The 19,083-nt window shown below is 37.8% G+C and overlaps 1 protein-coding gene across 1 annotated transcript in view; it reads right to left on the reverse strand.

Moving 5' to 3' along the window:
• The window catches only part of C15H8orf34 (chromosome 15 C8orf34 homolog), a 520,738-nt gene that overhangs the window by 335,168 nt on the left and 166,487 nt on the right, over window positions 1-19,083 (reverse strand). Inside the window, 2 exon segments of the mRNA XM_049853855.1 lie at window positions 10,991-11,019; window positions 18,692-18,808. Coding sequence (XP_049709812.1) covers window positions 10,991-11,019; window positions 18,692-18,808 — 146 coding nt within the window.

The raw sequence follows: 19,083 nt of genomic DNA on the forward strand, positions 1-19,083 counted from the left end.
ATTGTGAGAACTAAATTAAATGTAACATATCAGAAGCACCTAGCATATTTGCTGGCCCTAATGAATGCCCAATAGTATTCCTCCTGCCCTCTTCCCATGCATCTTTCCTACCCTCCTGTGTTCTGATTCATAGTGACACTATGTGTAACAGAACGAAACACTGCCCAGTCCTGTGCCATTCTCACAATTGTTGTTATGCTTGAGCCCATTATTGCAACCACTGTGTCAATCCATCTCGTTGAGGGTCTTCCTCTCTTTCGCTGACCCTCTACTTTACCAAGCACGATGCCCATGTCCAGGGATTGGTCCCTCCTGATCATATATCCAAAGTATATGAGATGGTCTCACCGCCCTCGCTTCCCTCCTACCCACGATCTAAAACATTTTGCTTTTTATTATGGAAATTTTCATACTACTACAAAAGTAGGAAGAATAGCAAAACAAAGCCTTTCTGTTCCCACCTCACTCCTTCAACAATGATCCACTTCTGGGGCAACTTATCGCATCTTTACCCACACCCACATGCTTTCTGTCTCCCCCTTCCCCGCTCAAACTACGTGGAAACAAATCCCATTCACCATATCATATCATTTGCAAACACGACAATATGTAGCTCTAAAAAATTAAGAACGCTTTCTAAAAATAACAAGAACAATACCATTATCATGCCTAAAATAACTTAACAAAAATTAGTTAATTACAAGCATCTCATCAGTTTTCAAATGTCCCTGATAATCTCGGGAAAGCCATCTCAGTTTGTTCAAAAGAATCAGGTTCTAAGCAAGGCTCCACGTTTTGCCACTGACTGAATAGTCTTCTTCTGTTTCTTTTCGTCTATAGATTCTCTTCCTCCAACTACTTTTTTTTTTTTTCCAAAAAAAACTGAGTTGTTTGTCCTATGACTTTCCCACAGTCTGGATTTTTTCTTTTTCATCCTTGTGATGTGGTTTGAAATGTTCCTTTGTCCCTTGTAATTTTTGTAAATTAGTAGTTAGATGTGAATTAAAGTGGGTTTTGTTGTTTTTGCTGATACTACTTCAGAGAAAATGGTTATGGTTTCATCTAGGAGACACATAATGTTCCACTGACTCCCTTCTAGTGATGTTGGTAATTATCTGCTTAGATCCATTAATTCACTAGGAATTGCCAGCGATGACCGTCTAATTTTACCGATCCATCTTCATTTATTTGCTGGAATATTTCTATAAAGAGAGACCTCCCATTATCAAATATTTGATTATCCTAAAGCTCACGTGTATAAAAACCAAACCCATGCTGTCGAGTCAATCCCCACTCGCGGCGATCCTATAGGTCAAAGCAGAAATGCCCCATAGGGTTTCCAAGGCTGTAATCTTTACGGAAACAGACTGCCACATCTTCCTGTCTTGAAGCGTTATCGATGAAGTTTTTTATGAACACTTAAAAATATTTAATATAACCCATTGCACTGCAGTTATTCTTCTTATTCATGTTTAAATTAGCATAGCTCTTCCCAGGAGGAGACTATTTAAGTTGGCTCCTGAGCTCTTTTGATACAAGCCTAGTGATCTTTGATAGTATTCTTGCTTTCAGATATAACAAGATATTTCAGGCTTATTTTGTATATTCCTTGCTCCAGACCTAGAATCAGACATTATTGCAAGGGATTCTGATTCCTTTTAACAGGAAATAATGTCTACAGACCACAATCTGAACACTAGGGGTACTCATTGCTATTAGGTTGGTAACAGTGGACAGAGCTAAGAAACATTTATTTCTTAATATTTTATTTTGACATAATTTCAGACTTAAAGAAAAGTTGCCAAAGAAATACAAAGAATTCCTGTGTATCCTTCACTCAGATTGCCCAAATGCTAATGTGTTGGTATCAACATCATTGGTTGACATTTTGCTTTATCATTTTGTTTGGCACTTTGCTTTATTGATTTCTTTTTCTCCCTCCCAAATATGTATGTACAAAGGATATTTTCTTATATATTATTTCATTTTTATGGTTGTAGAGTGTCTATTATGTGGACGTACTCTAAGTTATCAGTGTTCCTCTCTTATTGTTCATTTGGTTGCTTTACTCTTTTTTCTATTAAAATTGTTGTTGTTAGCTGCCCATGAGTCAGCTCCTGACTCATGACAACCCCATGCACAAAGGAACAAAACACTGCCTGTTCCTGCCCCATCCTCATGACTGTTATGACCCATACGGTTTTTACTGGCTGATTTTCAGAAGTAGATCTCCAGGTGGCCTTTCTTCCTAGTCCGTCTTAGTCCGGAAGCTCCACAGAAACCTGTTCAGCATTATAACAACACACAAGCCAGTGACAGACGGATGATGGCTAGGCTTTTACGCTAGCACAACAATAATTGCCACATTTATATATCTTTTCATATTTTTTGCCAGTGTGTTCTTGTAATAGAGTCGTAGAAGTAGGATCGGTTAATTAAAAGATAACTGCGTATATAATTTTCCAGATACTGCAAAATGTCCCTCCATAGGTTTATACTATTTTGCATCACCAGTAATGTGCGAAAGTGTCTGTTTCCCCACAGCCTTGCCAACACACTATTTTGAGGAACATAGGGATATTCGTAAATCTAATAGGTGAGCAGTGGTGTTTAATCTGATGGTCAGAGACTTTTGAATTTAGACAATGCAATGAAATATAAGATCTGTATTTTCATTAGTTTTTTTTTTTTTTATGTATATAGCTCAACTTACCTTATCATGTTTATCTGAAATTAACTTGCATTTCTCTCATTTTGAGCAAGGCTGGGCATCTTTTCCTATAGTTAAAAAGCATTTTCATTATTTTTGGCAATCAATCTGCTGATATGGCCTGTTTTTAATGGGATTTAGGCCTTTTTATTCTCTAATTTTAGAAGCTCCCCATGGTTAGAGATGTTCAACTTTGTCTGCTGTGTAAGTTGCAAATATTTTTCCTTGATTGGGACTTGCCAGATTTATTTTTGAGAGACATGTTTTTAAAACAAACATGAATAACAACAGTGTTGGCAGAGTGTATGGCAAAAGATACATGGTTATCCTTCTAACTATTAGAACCTATAGACTCCAAAAAATATCATGTGATGCACATGTAGGTCACATGTAGGTGGGCAAGACGGTCGAGAACACACTAGCAAGACAAAGGGATTGTAACAATTTAAGTATTTCCTTCTAGGTATAGAAAATCCTAAAGCCATTGCCCAATTGATGACCAAAAAAAAAAAAAAGCAATAGAATCCAAATTTGTTTGCCTGCAGAAATAGAATCCAGATTTGTTTGCCTGCAGAGAAATTAATAGAAATGGAAAGTGAATAGCAGAACAAAACTATCTGATAAAAAGGTATCCTTACTTCAAGGGAATTAAGATTCCATCCCTTATATTGGTATGCTTAGCAAGGCAGCCATCAAGTAGCTGGAAAGCCCAGGGCACATGATATCTGCACTGGATTTCACTGTTACACATATGTCAAAATTAAAAAAAAAAAAAAACCATTGCCGTAAAGTCGATTCCAACTCATAGGGATCCTGTAGTGACACTATAGGTTAGAGTAGAACTGCCCTATAGGGTTTCTAAGGACCAGCTGGTAGATTTGAACTGCCAACCTTTTGGTTAGCAGCTGGATGCTTAACCACAGTGCCGCCAGGGTTCCGTTATACATATAACCAGCCTGAAATAATATACGCTGTCTTTGAGCTTTTTAGTGAAGCAAGATAACATAGTGTTTTGGAGTTAAATTTGTATTCGTATATGAATTCTGCAGTATATTCTAGAGCTGTAATTTTGCTCAAGTTGCCAAGCTCTCTAGGCTTAAATTTTCTTATGTGTAAAATAGGGATAACAAGAGCTTTCTCATAGGACTGTTGTGAGTGCAAATGAGAAAATGTACAAAGAGCACGTAGCACCGTGCCTGCCACACTACATGCTTGTTAAATGCAGTCTATTATTACCTGCCTATCTGGTCTTTAACAAGGTCTTATATATATTTAACTTTCATGTTGAAACATTATTTACAACCATGAATACTACACCATATTAATTGTTTTTCTAGATTACAATATATGAAAATATGACCTCTTAATATAATAAAATAACCCAGAGAGCATGTCTCAATGAGAGGAGAATGGAAAGAGGCCACAAAAGGGAAAGCCACTTGATCAAACGACAAAAAAAAAAAATAACTTTAGCAAATACTGGCTAATTATTTATTTAGTAATTATTTACCAAAGGCTTAATACAGGTTAAACAAGAGTAGACACTGTGAAACAAGAGCTTATAATAATAAAATAGCCATTATTGAGTGATTACTCTGCACCAGGCACTTTGATAGGGACTTTATGGACTTAATCCAGGGCAGAGGTTGAGAGTATAGATTCTGGACTACAGATGGCCTAGAATTGAGGTCCGGCTCTTCCACTTACTTTGGGACCAAGGGGGAATTTATTAAACTATAAGAGCTCTTGTTTTCTCCATCTTTTAAACTGGTGAATAATAATACCAACCATGGGCTAGGAAGTTAATCTTCCTGAGTTTATGTTCCACTTCAACATTTTATTTATATGACCTCTAGTAAAAAATTATTAACCTCTCTGTCTTACGCTAGATTCTCTAGAGAAGCAAAACCAGTCAAGCATATAAATACATATATATAGAGAGAGATTTATATAAGGAAACGGCTCACACAACTGTAAAGGCTGGAACATCCCAAGTTTGTGGATCAGGATAGAGATTTCTCCTGATTCATGCAGCTGCAGGGGCTGGTGAACTCAAGCAGGTCGGAAAGCAGGGCTCTTGTTCACAGGCTTTAAAGGTTGACGAATCCCAAGATCAGTAGGCAAGACCTCAACGCTTTTTCTGATTCAGGTAGCTGCAGGGGCTGGTGACCCCAAGATCAGCAGGTCGGAGAGCAGGACTCTTGCTCACAGGCTGTGAAGATTGATGAATCCCAAGATCAGCATGTAAGCTGCTAGCTCAAGTCCCAAGAACCAGAGGTCAGATGAACAAGAGGCAGCTGCAGGATCCAGAATAAGCCAAAAGCTTTGGCAAGGTGAGCAGGAAGAGAGTAGGCCACGGAGGACAGAGATATGAAGGCTGAGGGGGGTGGTAAGCCGCCACATGCCCTGTGCCCACTGGTACCACTCAGCAGATTCTTTCATGGGGGTGATCACATATCAAATTTCAACAAGGAAGTGATCACAACATTATACAACTGCCAAAACACTGAGAACCATGGCCCTGCCAAGTTGACACACAATCTTAACCATCACATTCTTTGTCCAATTTTCTCATCTACCAAATCGGGATAATAGTCCCCACTTCACAGGATATTAGAAAATATTAAGTGAGATAATACAGGTAAGTAATTTAGAATGAAAACTGTATGGGGCAGTTCTACTCTGTTCTTAGGGTCGCTATGAGGTGGAATCGACTTGATAGCAATGGGTTTGGTTTTTTTAGTCTGGCACATAGTAAATCAAAAACCAAACCAAACCCACTGCCATCAAGTCAATTTCAACTCATAGCGACCCTATAGGACATAGGAGAACTTCCCCATAGAGTTCCCAAAGGGCAGCTGATGGATTCGAACTGCTGACCGTTTTGGTTAACAGCCAAGCTCTTAACCACTGTGCCACCAGGACACATAGTAAGTTCTGAATAAATGTTAGCTTTTTCACTGTTGTTAAGATAAAGTGGCATAATCTATATGACATGCCTACCAGGGTCTGGAATATAGTAAGTGCTAAATAAAGGTTAGCTATTTATTATTATTATTATTATCTATCTTGAGGGCACTGGGTTTGGTGGGTATTATCTATCTATCTGCCTAACCTACCTTTCTATCAGAATTCTCACCTTCCATGAGGGAGACCCAAGTTCAATTCTGGCCAACGCACCTCATGCACAGGCACCACCATCTGTCAGTGGAGGTTTGTGTGTTGCTATGACTCTGAATAGGCTTCTGTGGAGTTTCCAGACTAAGAAAGACTAAAAGAAAGGCCTGGCAACCTACTTCCAAAAAATCAGCCAATGAAAACCCTATGGATATCACGGTGCATGGGCTTGCCATGAGTCAGGGGCCAAGTTGACAGCAACTAACAATAACTCAAGAAAGAGAAACTGAAAATAACTATATCATTCAACACATAACAACAACAAAAGACAGCAGTATTTCTGATAAGTTTTCTAAAAGATACACAGGCTGGTGATTGTTCTAAATACTCTAAAATGTATCTTTTAGAACATTTGGGAGCTCTGGTGGCAGTGGTTGAAAGCTAACCAAAAGGTCGGAAGTTGGAATCTACCAGCTGCTCCTTGGAAACCCTATAGGACAGTTCTACTCTGTCCTATAGGGTCACTATGAGTCAGAAATGAGTCAACAGCAATGCATTTTTGGTCCTGTACCTCATTCTTGAAATTTTCTGTGTATTTGTTCTCACTGGACTTTTTGCTTGCATTATGACATATTACCTCTGTCTAAGTCAATAGCCACCCCCCCCCACGTCTGTCAGTCTGTCCTAATACGGTGGCTTGTGTGTTGCTGTGACTCTGGAAAACTATGTCACCGGTATTCAAAACCAGCAGGGTTACCCATGAGAGACACGTTTCAGTTGAGCTTCCAGACTAAGACAGACTAGCAAGAAGGGTCTGGCGGTCTAGTTCTGAAAAGAATTAGACATTGAAAACCTTGCGAATAAGAGCGGAACACTGTCTGATATAGTGCCAGAAGATGAGCCCTCAGGTTGGAAGGCACTCAAAAGATGACTGGGGAAGAGCTGCTTCCTCAAAGTAGAATCGACCTTAATGACATGGACGGAGTCACCTTTTGGGACCTTCATTTGCTGATGTGGCATGACTCAAAATGAAAAGAAACACCTGCAAACATCCATTAACAATTGGAACGTAGAATGTACAAAGTATGAACCTAGGAAAATTGGAAACTGTCAAAAATGCAATGGAATGCATAAGCATCAATATCCTAGGCAGCAGTGAGCTGAAACGGACTGGTATCGGCCATATGAATCAGACAATCATATGATCTACTATACTGGGAATGACAACTTGAAGAGGAATGGTGTCACATTCATCTTCATCACCAAAAAGAACATTTCAAGATCTATCCTGAAGTACAACGCTATCAGTGATAAGATAATATCTATACGCATATAAGGAAGACCAATTAATATGACTATTATTCAAACTTACGCACCAACCACTAAGGCCAAAGATGAAGAAACTGAAGACTTTTACCAACTTCTGCAGTCTGAAATTGATAAAACACGCAATCGGGATGCATTGATAATTACTGGTGATTGGAATGCAAAAACTGGAAACAAAGCAGATGGATCAGTAATTGGAAAATATAGCCTTGGTGATGGAAACGATGCCGGAGATCACATGGAGATCCACCCAGAGGCACCTCAGAAAAAAGGTCTGGCGATCTACTTCTGAAAGATCAGCCACTGAAGACCCTATGGAGCACAGCTCTTCTCTGACACACATGGAGTCGCCATGAGTGGGAGTCAACTTGACAGCAACGGTTTGGTTTTGGTTTAGGGAATCATGAAATAGTTTTGAGCAGAATTCTAATTTAGGAAGATTCCTCTCATGGCATGTCTTAGATAGGGCTGCCTAGGACAAGAGGTTGAGAGAGTGATTCATTGAGGGAGGTGCTCTCAGGTGAAATCTCTAAAGAGAAGGACAGGGAGAGAAGCTAGGCAGAGACGTGTGTTCACCTGAAATCTGTTGGCCTGATCCCATGGGGAACCCTGGACTGTGAATGACATCTCTGAACCTCGTATTAGTCAGTCGTTGGCCAAGGGCCAACACAGGCACCTCTGGGCACCATGGCAGTCACTGGATTGAGGCAATGCTCAGAGAAGAATGAGTTCATAAGCCTCCAACATTCACATAAGTTGAAGCAAGGGTTGCACTTTCCTAGTGAAGCAGAACCATCATGTCTAGTGTATGACATTTTGAAGGATGAACTGGAATCATTAGAGCTTAAAGAACTCTACACAGGTATGAAAGGTAATACTGTCTGAACTTGGATGGTGACTGAGGTAGGCAAATAATGACCTTCCCAATATATCCACATCCAGGTCTCCAGAACCTGAGAGTATGTTACATTACGTGGCAAACGGGATTCTGCAGATGTGACTAACAGTAAAGGTTGTGAAATGGGGATATTATCCTGGATTATTCAGGTAGGCCTACACTGATCACATGATTCCTTAGAGTGAGAAACTTTTATGGCTGATTCTCCTCTAGAACCTCGAGAAAGGCACGAGCCCTGCCAACACCTTGGTTTTAGCTCAGTGAGACTAGTGTTGAGCTTCAACCTACAAAACTGTAAGATTATCATTTTGTGTTGTTTCAATCTGTTACAGCAGCAATAGAAAGATAATACAGTAGCTAAGGGAGGAAAGTAAAACACTTACAAGTAAAAAAAACAAAGTTTTTTTTTTTAAGGAATTGATAAAATCCCTACAATTTAAAAATAACATTAATCCCTTATTTTTTCAATTCAAGCAGAATTAATTCTTACTACCTTTCTTCAGATTCATAAACTAACTTTAAAGGTCACAGAAAAAAATGATTTCAACGAAATGATAAGTGAATTAGGCTATAAAAGATCAGTACTGTATAAAGTTTATAAAAAATATACCTGTATTGAACTCTCAAAATTTTTAAGAGAAGATTAAAAGAGAGAAGAAATTGTATTTATTTTTAATATTACATTACAGTCACAGGCTCCAGGTCAGTACAAACTGAAAATCACTCTATTTAACTGGGTTTCTTTTTTTTTTTTTTTTTAGTAACTGCCTGAGATTCACTTTATCTAACGCGATGAAAAACCAAAATATTGGGCTGTGAAATTTCATGTCCACCAGAGGGTGCTATGGGGACAGGTTCACCTCCTCATCCAAGGCTGATTTTCAGGCAGGCTTTGTTTTTTTTTTTGGCTAGAGAGTCTGTGTTGCACCTGAACCTGGCTTTTCTTGCCATGGTTTCCAGAAGCTTGTGTTTCCCTGTATTACCTGGTAAAACGCAAAAACCATTGCTGCCAAGTCGATTCCAATAAATAGCAACCCTATCGAACAGAGAACTGTCCCACAGGGTTTCCAAGGCTGTAATCTTTACAGAAGCACATTGCCACATCTTTCCCTTACAAAGCATCTGGTGGTTTCCAACCACTGTCCTTTTAGTTAGCAGCAGAGTGCTTAATCATTGAGCCACCAGGGCTCCTTGTATTATCTGATACCTTCCAAAATTAGACGAGTGAGTGGGAAATTTTTTGCACTGATACAAATACTTTTTCAATAATAGTTTATAGAAACTGCTGGTCTCTCCATCAGTAAAAAGAAAAAACAATAGATGTGCAATACATTTTAACAACACATATTTTAAAGTCTTAAAAAATGGAAATATTAGGTAACTAAATAAAAATTCATAGCTTAGTACAACTTAAAAAAAAAAAATTAGTTAAATAAAATTCCCTTGTGTGCCTGTGCTGGGAAGAAATAAGTGAGAGGGAGGAGGATACGATGACTTATTGAAAGGAGCTGATATTCAAGAGGACGTTCTTAAATGTTATTTATTTAGTGAATCAGAAATACATTTTCATGATACAAAATTTCTATTCAGAGGGGAAGAATATTAAACTTATTGTTTTCATAAAATAATTATTACATTTTAGTGATTATTTAAAATATCATATGATCCTGTTTTTTGTAAAATACTTTCTATGGTGTTTTGTTGTCGTCGTTTTTCTATCTATACATCTAGTCACCAAGTCAAATTTCAATATGTTCTGTTTAGAGAGATGATTGGGATGGATGCTTACCAACTACTTATGAAGGCAAATATTAGGAAATATTTATTTCCGGATGATCCTCTCTTTTCCAACAGCATATCTGATATCAGAATTTTTTCCCAACCAAATAACACATCATAACAGACTGAATTTATAAAAAGATATGAAAATCTAACAGTTGTCAATTAAACCAAGCATTCAAGAGATTTTCAAAACTCTAAGCAATGATTTTTTTCCCCAGTATTTTTAAATATGGTTTTTCAATAAAAATTGCTATTTCTGTTAACATGTAGTAGATTTATCACTGGTATTTTAAAATGAATATACATATAAATTTTTTATCAGTTTTAATTTCTAACATGGAAAATATGGATAGATATAACTCAAATACATAAAAGCTTCTTGAGACCAAGAATTTGAGAATCTCTGTTCCAATGGTTCCTAAATTTATAGCTCTAAATCAAATTTCTACTACACACAACAACTCATATAAACATGTCCAACAGGCAACTCAAAGTAAACTATCCAAAAGAGAACACTTGATTCTATCCCCAACTGCCAAATTTTCTCTTTGCTCAGTTTTCTCCATTTTGGTAACGGCACCTCTTTTTACTCCTTTGCTTGTCTTGCAGTCTTAGAATCATTACTGACTGATTTCTTCTACAGTCCCTCCCACCCCATCCATTGGCAAGTTCCACTGACATCACCTTTAAAATACATTCCATATCATACCACTGCTCACCACCTTCACAACTATTACCCCAATTTTCTCTTGGCGTCTTGGAAATTCAAAAAAAAAAAAAAACTTACTAATTAAAGTTTCCAGAGGGTATTTGTAGAAAAGTACAACCGTCTTCCCTATCATCATCATCATCACCATGTAGATCCGAATAATTTACATAATATAGTGTTATTAGTTTTCTTTTTTTTAATCCAGTGATTCAGTTTTCTCTAACCAAATTCTAAAGATCTTGAGTGAAAAGTGTAGGTGATGCGACATATTTTGTGCAATAGTTTTCATAAAAGAATCTAAACACAGAACTCTAAAATTTTTAAATGTTAGCATGGTTTTCCAAATAAATATTTGAACTTTTTATATGATTCAGAAACCTCTGAATTTAGACAGTGGACTAAATTGTAAGATCTATATTTTCTGTTATTAGATGTACAGTCAACTTACCTTATCAAGTTCATCTGAAATTGCAATACCTGGGATGCAAAAGAGATGTATAAAAAAAGTTTTAGAAGCAACCTTTAACAACCTAATGTTAAAAAAAAAAAAAGTTCTATTTGTAAAACAAGTATCTTTTCCATGTTTTTTTTTCCTTTTAATTAGTGTTTCAAAATAATGTGGCACATCCTTTCTAATTGTGGAAACAAACTAGGAATTTAAGTAAGCCATGATAGCCCTGAACTTCTGAAACGATACAATAATGCAACACAAAGACAGGTACCGTACTGCTTGCAGTATGTGAAAGGCAGAGCAAATTTGCAAAGGCAACTGTAGAGATGGCACAATACGGGCAGGACGTTAAAATGACAGTCAGATACAGCTTAGCCTGTTAGGATTTGGTTCCTTCTCAACAGTCAATTTGGACTCCTAGAATGATAAAATAGAGTGAAACCTGTGAGAGCAGGAACTCGACAGGACTGCCTTGTTTTTCCGGGTCTCGCAAGTTTTCTGCATTTGACAGGGTGCAGTCTTATGCTTTTCTATCATTTGTTTTAGTGGAAAATAGTTTTCCTTCTCTGGCAAGTGTCTGCCTTACACAGGTTCCAGCTTTCACAGGTTTTACTATATTACCACAGAAGGGTGGTTGGAGACCATTTTTAAAAATTCCTTTTTTATGGATGAAGAAACAGACCAGAGAGTTTTATCAATTCGTTCCACGAATTAGCTTAGATTGAAAGCTCCTAGAGACAATGGATAAAAGATTGTCCCTCACAAGTTCCCCTTCTCACCAGCCACACGTTCCTCACTGCACACCAGTCTGATTTCTGTCCTGACCATTCCTCCAAATTGTTCTGTTGGTCCTGTAAATATTTTTTCAGTCTTGATTTTATTTCTTTCAGACGACTGACTCTGTTAACACTATTCTCTTTCCTGAAATGCTCTCCTCTCTCTTCCATTCTCCTTCCTTGTGATCCCTTTTTTTCAGGGTTCTTTGCCGAACTGTCTTTTCTTCTCACTTGATATACTTCCATTAGTAATCTAACTCATATAGTTGATGTTTTTATCTTTATTACCAGCACAGACCTTCTTCCTGAGCTGGCTGCTGAATTCCCACGGGCACTTCACTGTCAACATGTCAGACTAAAGCCATCAGCCTCCTTCCTCTAACTTCTTTTTTTTGGAACAAGGCCTAGGGCTTAACACGGGCTCTGTGGCAGGGCATCTACGCAGATGTGGCCAGCCCTCAGATCTGTGGCAAAGAGTAAAGGGGGCATAGTGTCAAAACCCCAGTAGGAGACTGCCAAGAGGCAAAGATAGGTCTGAAGTTTGTACTCCAAAGGAATACAGAGAAGTAACAACAGGATTTGAAGCAAAAGTTCAACAGACTATAAAAAGCAAAAAGAATAATTTGGGTTGGAATACAGAACCTGAAAATAGTCTCAGGAAAAGAATTTCAAGGAAAGAGTCTACAGTAGTCAGGTCCTTTCACTGTTCAAGTACATATTTTCTTAACATTTATATTTTGATAACTTTGCTTAAGAAATTATCTAAATAAATTTCCATTCTATTGTATATAACTCAGTTTCTATTATCAATGTCAAATTGCCTAGGGTATTTCTCATATTTTCTTCTTTTTTAATCAAAGCTTTAATTGATTAAAAACAGTCGAAAGAATTTTAATGAAATGCTTCTCTTAAAAGCATGAAACTCTAATGGGAACCACTTATATTTTGCAGTCAGGATATTTCTCCTAGAGTCTAAGAAAAACATTCACAGCTATTCCCTGAGAGGAGCTTAAGTGCTTTTGGGCCCTTCATTAACCCTTAAAAGTGTCTTTTCACTCAGTATAATGTTTTCAAGGTTCATCTACGTTGAAACATACATCAAGACTTCATTTTTCTTTATGGCAGCAATGTTCCATTGTATGTATAGACTGCATTTTGTTTATCCATTGATCTGCTGATGACCATTTAGATTGTTTCCATCTTTCAACTATTGTGAATAGTGCCACAGTGAACAATGGTGCACAAGTATCTGTGTTCCTGCTTTCAGTTTTTTTGGAATTGCTGAATTGTATGGTAATTCTATGTTTAACTTTTTGAGAAACAGCCAGGCTGTTTTCCGCGGTGGCTGTATCACTTTAAAATCCCACCAATCACGGATGAGGGTTCCTATTTCTCCATATCCTTGCCAACGCCTGTTGTTTTCCTTTTTTGTTGTGTTGTTGTTTGTTTTTTAAACCATAGTAACTTTAGTGGTGGTGAAGTAATACTGTGGTTTTGATTTGCATTTCCCTAATGACAAATGACAATGAGCATCTTTTCATGCACTTTTTTGCCATGTGAATGTGCTATTTGGCAAAATGTTTATTCAAGTCCCTGGTGGCACAGTGGTTAAGAGCTACAGCTGCTAACCAAAAAGTCAGCAGTTTGCATCTACCAGGTGCTCCCTGGAAACTGTAGGAGGCACCTCTACTCTGCCCTGTAGGGTTGCTATGAGTCGGAATCAACTTGACGGCAACCGGTTTGATTTTATGGTTGGTTGCCTTTTTTTAAGCCAGGTTGTCTTTTTGTTGTTGATTGTTTAAATCCAAAACTTGAATTCTGTATTTATCGCATCAATGACAACTTGCTAATTTTGCAGGCTATTAGTCTTTTTGGCCAGATCATGTCACTCAACTCTTTATTTCTAGTGCCCATCACATTGCCTGGTATTTCATAGGTACTTAACAAACGTTCGTGCAATAAACTAATGGGCCTATTGAGAGTCTGAATCTTGGGTTTCTTATTCAATGAGAGTTTTCTCTTCTTTGTAAATATGTTACATGTTCTTCCATGTTTTTATTCGAAGCCAGTAATATTCTGGCTAAGACAGAGTTATGTAAGGCCTAAGACACCATCTTTCACAAAATTTAATAAAAATAGTAAAGATCATAAAGTCTCTTAATACTTTAATTCATACTGCCTGACCATGCATGACCAAGGAATTATGCATTTACTTCATTTTGCTAATATCTACTTTAAATTTTTGGATTTTGACCACAAGGATTTCAGGAAACTTTATTGAATGCTTTCTTAAAATCATGACATATGGCATCCATGGTGTTATTGATATTCAAATGTAATAGCTAACAATAGGAAATGAGGTCCATGTATCATAACTTGACTTTTAGTGATTTTCCTCCTTCTTTGGGTAAATTCCTTAATCTCTTGGTATTACAACAGCCCAATCTGTGAAATGTGAATAAAACAGTGCTATGTTATTGGGCTGCTGTGTAACTAACATAATCCGTATAAGACATTTAGCATAACAACTGGCATACAGCATATGCTGAACAAATGTGAACAAGTCTTATTACCACTTTTATTTGGTCAGTTATGAACCTACTCAGTTGGATGAGTATCCAAGAAACTGTGTATTCATCCAGCCAAGTCTGTTTTGAATTTTTAAATTTGTTTAGCCAGTTGGTATCCTATAGCCAAAAACCACGGTTGGCTCCATTTTATCATATCAACTTTTTTGTTTACTTATTTGTTTTGTTTCTTTGCCTGGAAGAGGCAACAACTTCAGTGTGTTCCTTGAGAGCAGATGCATGTGCTTGTTTAAGCTGGTGAAACAGGGCTTAGAAGACAATGAGGTAGTGATGGCCAAGAGGGGACCTTGTAAATACAGGTCAGGCCAATGCAAAGAAAGTCTGCTGGCTAAAGCATTTGTGTCTCAGTGACTTGTGAAAAATAAATACAGGGGAGCTCTCCATCTATCAACAAGAGAGTTTAAGCATATGGCAAAATGCCCATCATTTTTAATGCAGTTGTGTAAATTAATAAAATCTAAAATCTGAAAAACGAAGACATCATGATTTAGTTCAGTTAAGGTTTTTAAAGCTTACAGAAACAGGGAGCAACAGTGAACAGAAAAATATGCAAGAGAAAATACAGTGGGCGTTACGATACATTGTAAGAAAAGAAGGCCCAGGAATGGAGCACGGGACTCTTGATGTGTACTGGAGCACATGGCCTTCCTATGACACAAGCTGAGACTGTAAATTAAATGTTATTAATTAATTGTAAATTAAATGTTATCTTGGTGATAATGTCCACCTGCAGCAAAGGACTGCCTGGAAGAAATGGGAGAAATGACTTTTTCCAAAAACTAAGCTCTACTTCTAACTGAAGAGACAATAGCTCCTCCAGGCCCATCAGAGGTGGATTTCCTGATTCTGCTGAATTAGTATAACCCTCTCTACATGACTTCCATTTGCGTCCTTCGACTTATAGGCGTTTCCATTTATACCAATCTCCAAGAGGCATCAGTGGCCTCTCTATATTGCTAACCCAACCTTTTCTCAAAATTGCCAATTCATATATACATTTAACCACTGGGAGTGGAGTAGAGGTGCCCGCTCCACTTGGATGTCCCAATGGTATCTGAAAGTTTGAAATGTAACATTCCTCTTTCACCCTCAAACAGCCCCATCTCTGTAATTCCTACCTAAGGTACAGGCACTACTCAGTCACCTTGATTATAAAGAAACAAACAAACAACAGCAAAACACACACACACACATTCTTTTATCTTTATTCTCATCCTTCCTACATATCAGTCAACATCCTAGTCATATGCTCTTCTAAAGTTTCTTAAATCTGCTCCCTCTTTCCATCGCTATTGATATTGCTTTATTCCAGGCATCATCTCTGTCCTTGCTGCTATGCATACACATCAATTCTATCCTCCATGCCAAGTGATCTTTTAGAAACACAACCTCAATCAGGATCATGACCTGCTTACAAGATTCCTTTAGCCTCTGCCCTGTGACTTCAACAGCTACCTAGACTTCCATCTTCATTGCCTTTATTACTTGCTTCAGATCTCATGCACTAACAATGCAAATTTTTATTCTTTCTTTGAAATATCTTCTTAAATACATGCTTCTCTTTCTGCCAGGAATGTCCCTCCCCATGAACAACCTTCACTCTCCCTTTGTTTTATTTGACCTTTATTTTAAAAAATTATTGTGGTGAAATATACATAATAAAACACCTACCACTTCAACTATTTTTACATGTACAATTCAGTGATATGAATTACGTCCAAAATGTGCAAATACCACTATCTTCCATTTCCAAATTCTTTCGTGGCCCTGAACAGAAACCCAGTACCCATTAAATACTACTTCCACACGTCCCCCTCCCACTTCCCCTGTGATTGTTGCTGTGTGCCATCGAGTAAATTCCAACTCATAGTGACCCTACATGACAGAGCAGAACTGTCCTATAAGGTTTCCTAGGCTCTAGTATTTATGGAAGTAGGTCTGTTCTCCTGTGGTGCTGCTGATGAGTTCAAACTGCTGACCTTTCGCTTAGCAGCCAGGCACTTAACCACTGTGCCACTGTGCTCTTTATCCTCCCCCAGTAACCAGTAATAAACTCGGCTCTTATGTGCTCCATTAGGTTTTCCCTAAACCCTTTGTTGGAAGTTATTCTACTCCTCTGTAACGCTTTGAAAGCACTTTATTGTTTTGAAATCATGCCTTCCACATCTATTTCCCCTTCTAAAGAGTAAACTGGAGGTCTGGGCCCATGTGTTAATCATCTTTTTATTCCCACATAAATGTTCGAAGACTAGATACATGAATGTAGGAATGAATGAACAAACAATTGCCACATCATCCACTTCTATTTTATTCAATAGGTTGTTATTCCCTAATTCCTTGAGCTGTTTGTCAAGGGACACTTTTTAGACAAGCTCATGACTGACTGACTAAAAAATAACTTTGTTATTTACTTATTTTGGCTGAGACCAGATTGCTATTATCAGTCCTGGGGCATAAATAGCTGCTCTTTGAACAGCTGAGATTTTTTTCCTTGGAAAAGCTCCAGCCAGTGTTTTCGCATAAACTGCAACCTGTAGACAAAGACTCTGAAGAGAATAAAGACATTCACCCTATCACTGCCTCACTTCAGAAAAAGTGGCAGAAGCATTAGGCTCAGAAAACACTGGAAACCTCACTGTCCTGTGGACAGCACCTGTCAAGCTAAGGGCACTGCTGACAACTGAATACAATAAGGAACTGTGTCTCTTTAGCTTTTGCTTTGTTTGTTAGTATTTAAGCATAACTCCTACATGCTACGAAGCCAAAGATCTCAGCAAACAAATCAAATCTATAAACACCAAAGCCCATGCAATCTGAAATCAAAACCCCAAACTTAGAGAAGCAGAGGCAAGCTGACAGTGAGGCATTGAGGGAGGGGACACAGAGAAGATGGGTTAGGAAGAAATGGACCTGGAAGGTGACCACTCATCCACTAACCCACTACTAAATCATACGGCAACAACAATAACATAGTAGTGAGATATCCAAGTGGAGATATGCATTTTAGGCACTCTCTATAAAGTGTAAATGGTCTGGATGGTGATACACACATTTGGGTTAGTGGCCAAGGAGGGTGGATGAGGCTACACAGAGAGAGCTCTTTAAAGAGCAGAGGCAAAAGATGAACCATGGGAACAGCATTTAAAGGGACAGGAACAACAGAGAAGTCATGTAACAGACCTACTAGAAAAGGCGCAGAGAGTGCACTGTGAAATCAAGCAAGTGTCAGGTCACAGAAATTAGGAGATTTCAGAGTTTGAAGACAGATGAGTTAATCCAAGGTGTTAAAAGTACCAGAGCAATTTTGTACAACGAGAACTGGAATAGTGTCCCTTGGGTTTGGCAATAAGGAATGAACTGGTGATCACAGAGAGGAAAGTTTCAGTAGAATGATAAAGAGAAATATGATAATATAATTAATTACACTGAGGAGTTAAAGGAAGATGAGCAAGTGGAGAGAGTGAGCACTAACTACTCTTTTCAAAACTTTGGATGAAAGAAGGAAATACAATTGTTTCTAGTGGTGACTCAACTCAAGAGAAGAGTTTTTATTAGATTGCTTTTAACATTAGTTAGAGCTGTGGTGTTCAGTACATAACTGTAGTCACCATGTGGCCATTCAACATTTGAAACTCGGTAAAATCAGATTGGGATGTGCTACAAGTTAAAAAACAGATTGTGAAGGCTTAGTATGAAAAAAAATATATATGAAATACCTCATTAAAAATGTTATATGGATTATATGCTAAAATGATCACATTTTGAATATACTTGTTTAAATAAAATATTTTATTAAAATTAGTTTTACCTGTTTCTTTTTACTTTTTTAAAACATTTCTACCAAAAAAGTTAAAATTACATGTGACTCACATTATACTTCTCTTGATCAGTGCTGAGTTAGAGACTTGAAGATATTACAGGCTCATAGAGATAAACAGTAAAAATAGTATCTGTAGTAGGCAGAAATTCTAAGATGGCCTTCAAGATTCCCACTCCCTGGCATACATTCCAGTATAACCTCGACCCTTTGAGTGTGTGTGGGACCAGTGAATATGAAGAGATAACACTCCCTTGATTAAGTCACCAACCCATGGACTTTAAGTTCATCAAAAAGGGGGTTATCCCAGGTGGGCCTGACCTAATCAGGTCACTTTCCTTTAAAGGAAAGTGAAGCATCAGAGAGACACTCTTCCACTGGTCTCAAAGAAGTAGTAGTGAACTGCCATATTGTGAGAGATGGAAGCCACACAGCAAGGATATGAGGTGCCTTCCAGGAGCTGAGAGACACACCTAGCCAAGAGCCAGCAAAAAAAACAGAGACATCATTTCTATACCTGCAAGAAATTGAATTTTCCCAACAACCTGCATGAGCTTGGAAGAGACTCCCAATCCTCTGGTTAGATCATAGTCTGGATCGACACCTTGATTCCAGTCTGCTGAACCCACAGAAACTGTGAGATAATAAATTTGCATTGTTTAATGGCACTAAATTTGTGGTAAATTGTTACACAGCAATAGAAATATAATACAATATTTATCATTTAGTTAGCAATTATTAGGTGCCAGGCACTGTACTAAGCACTTTATACATAGAATCATTAGATTTTCCCAACAACCCTAAGACATAAAAAATATTATTGCAATTTACAGTAAAATAACTGAGACACAGAACCAAAAAACACAGAAAGGTGAAGAAATCTGTCCAAGATCATAAAGCTAATACTAT

The sequence above is a fragment of the Elephas maximus genome, chromosome 15 (genome assembly GCF_024166365.1).
Source record: "Elephas maximus indicus isolate mEleMax1 chromosome 15, mEleMax1 primary haplotype, whole genome shotgun sequence".
Taxonomy (NCBI): domain Eukaryota; kingdom Metazoa; phylum Chordata; class Mammalia; order Proboscidea; family Elephantidae; genus Elephas; species Elephas maximus.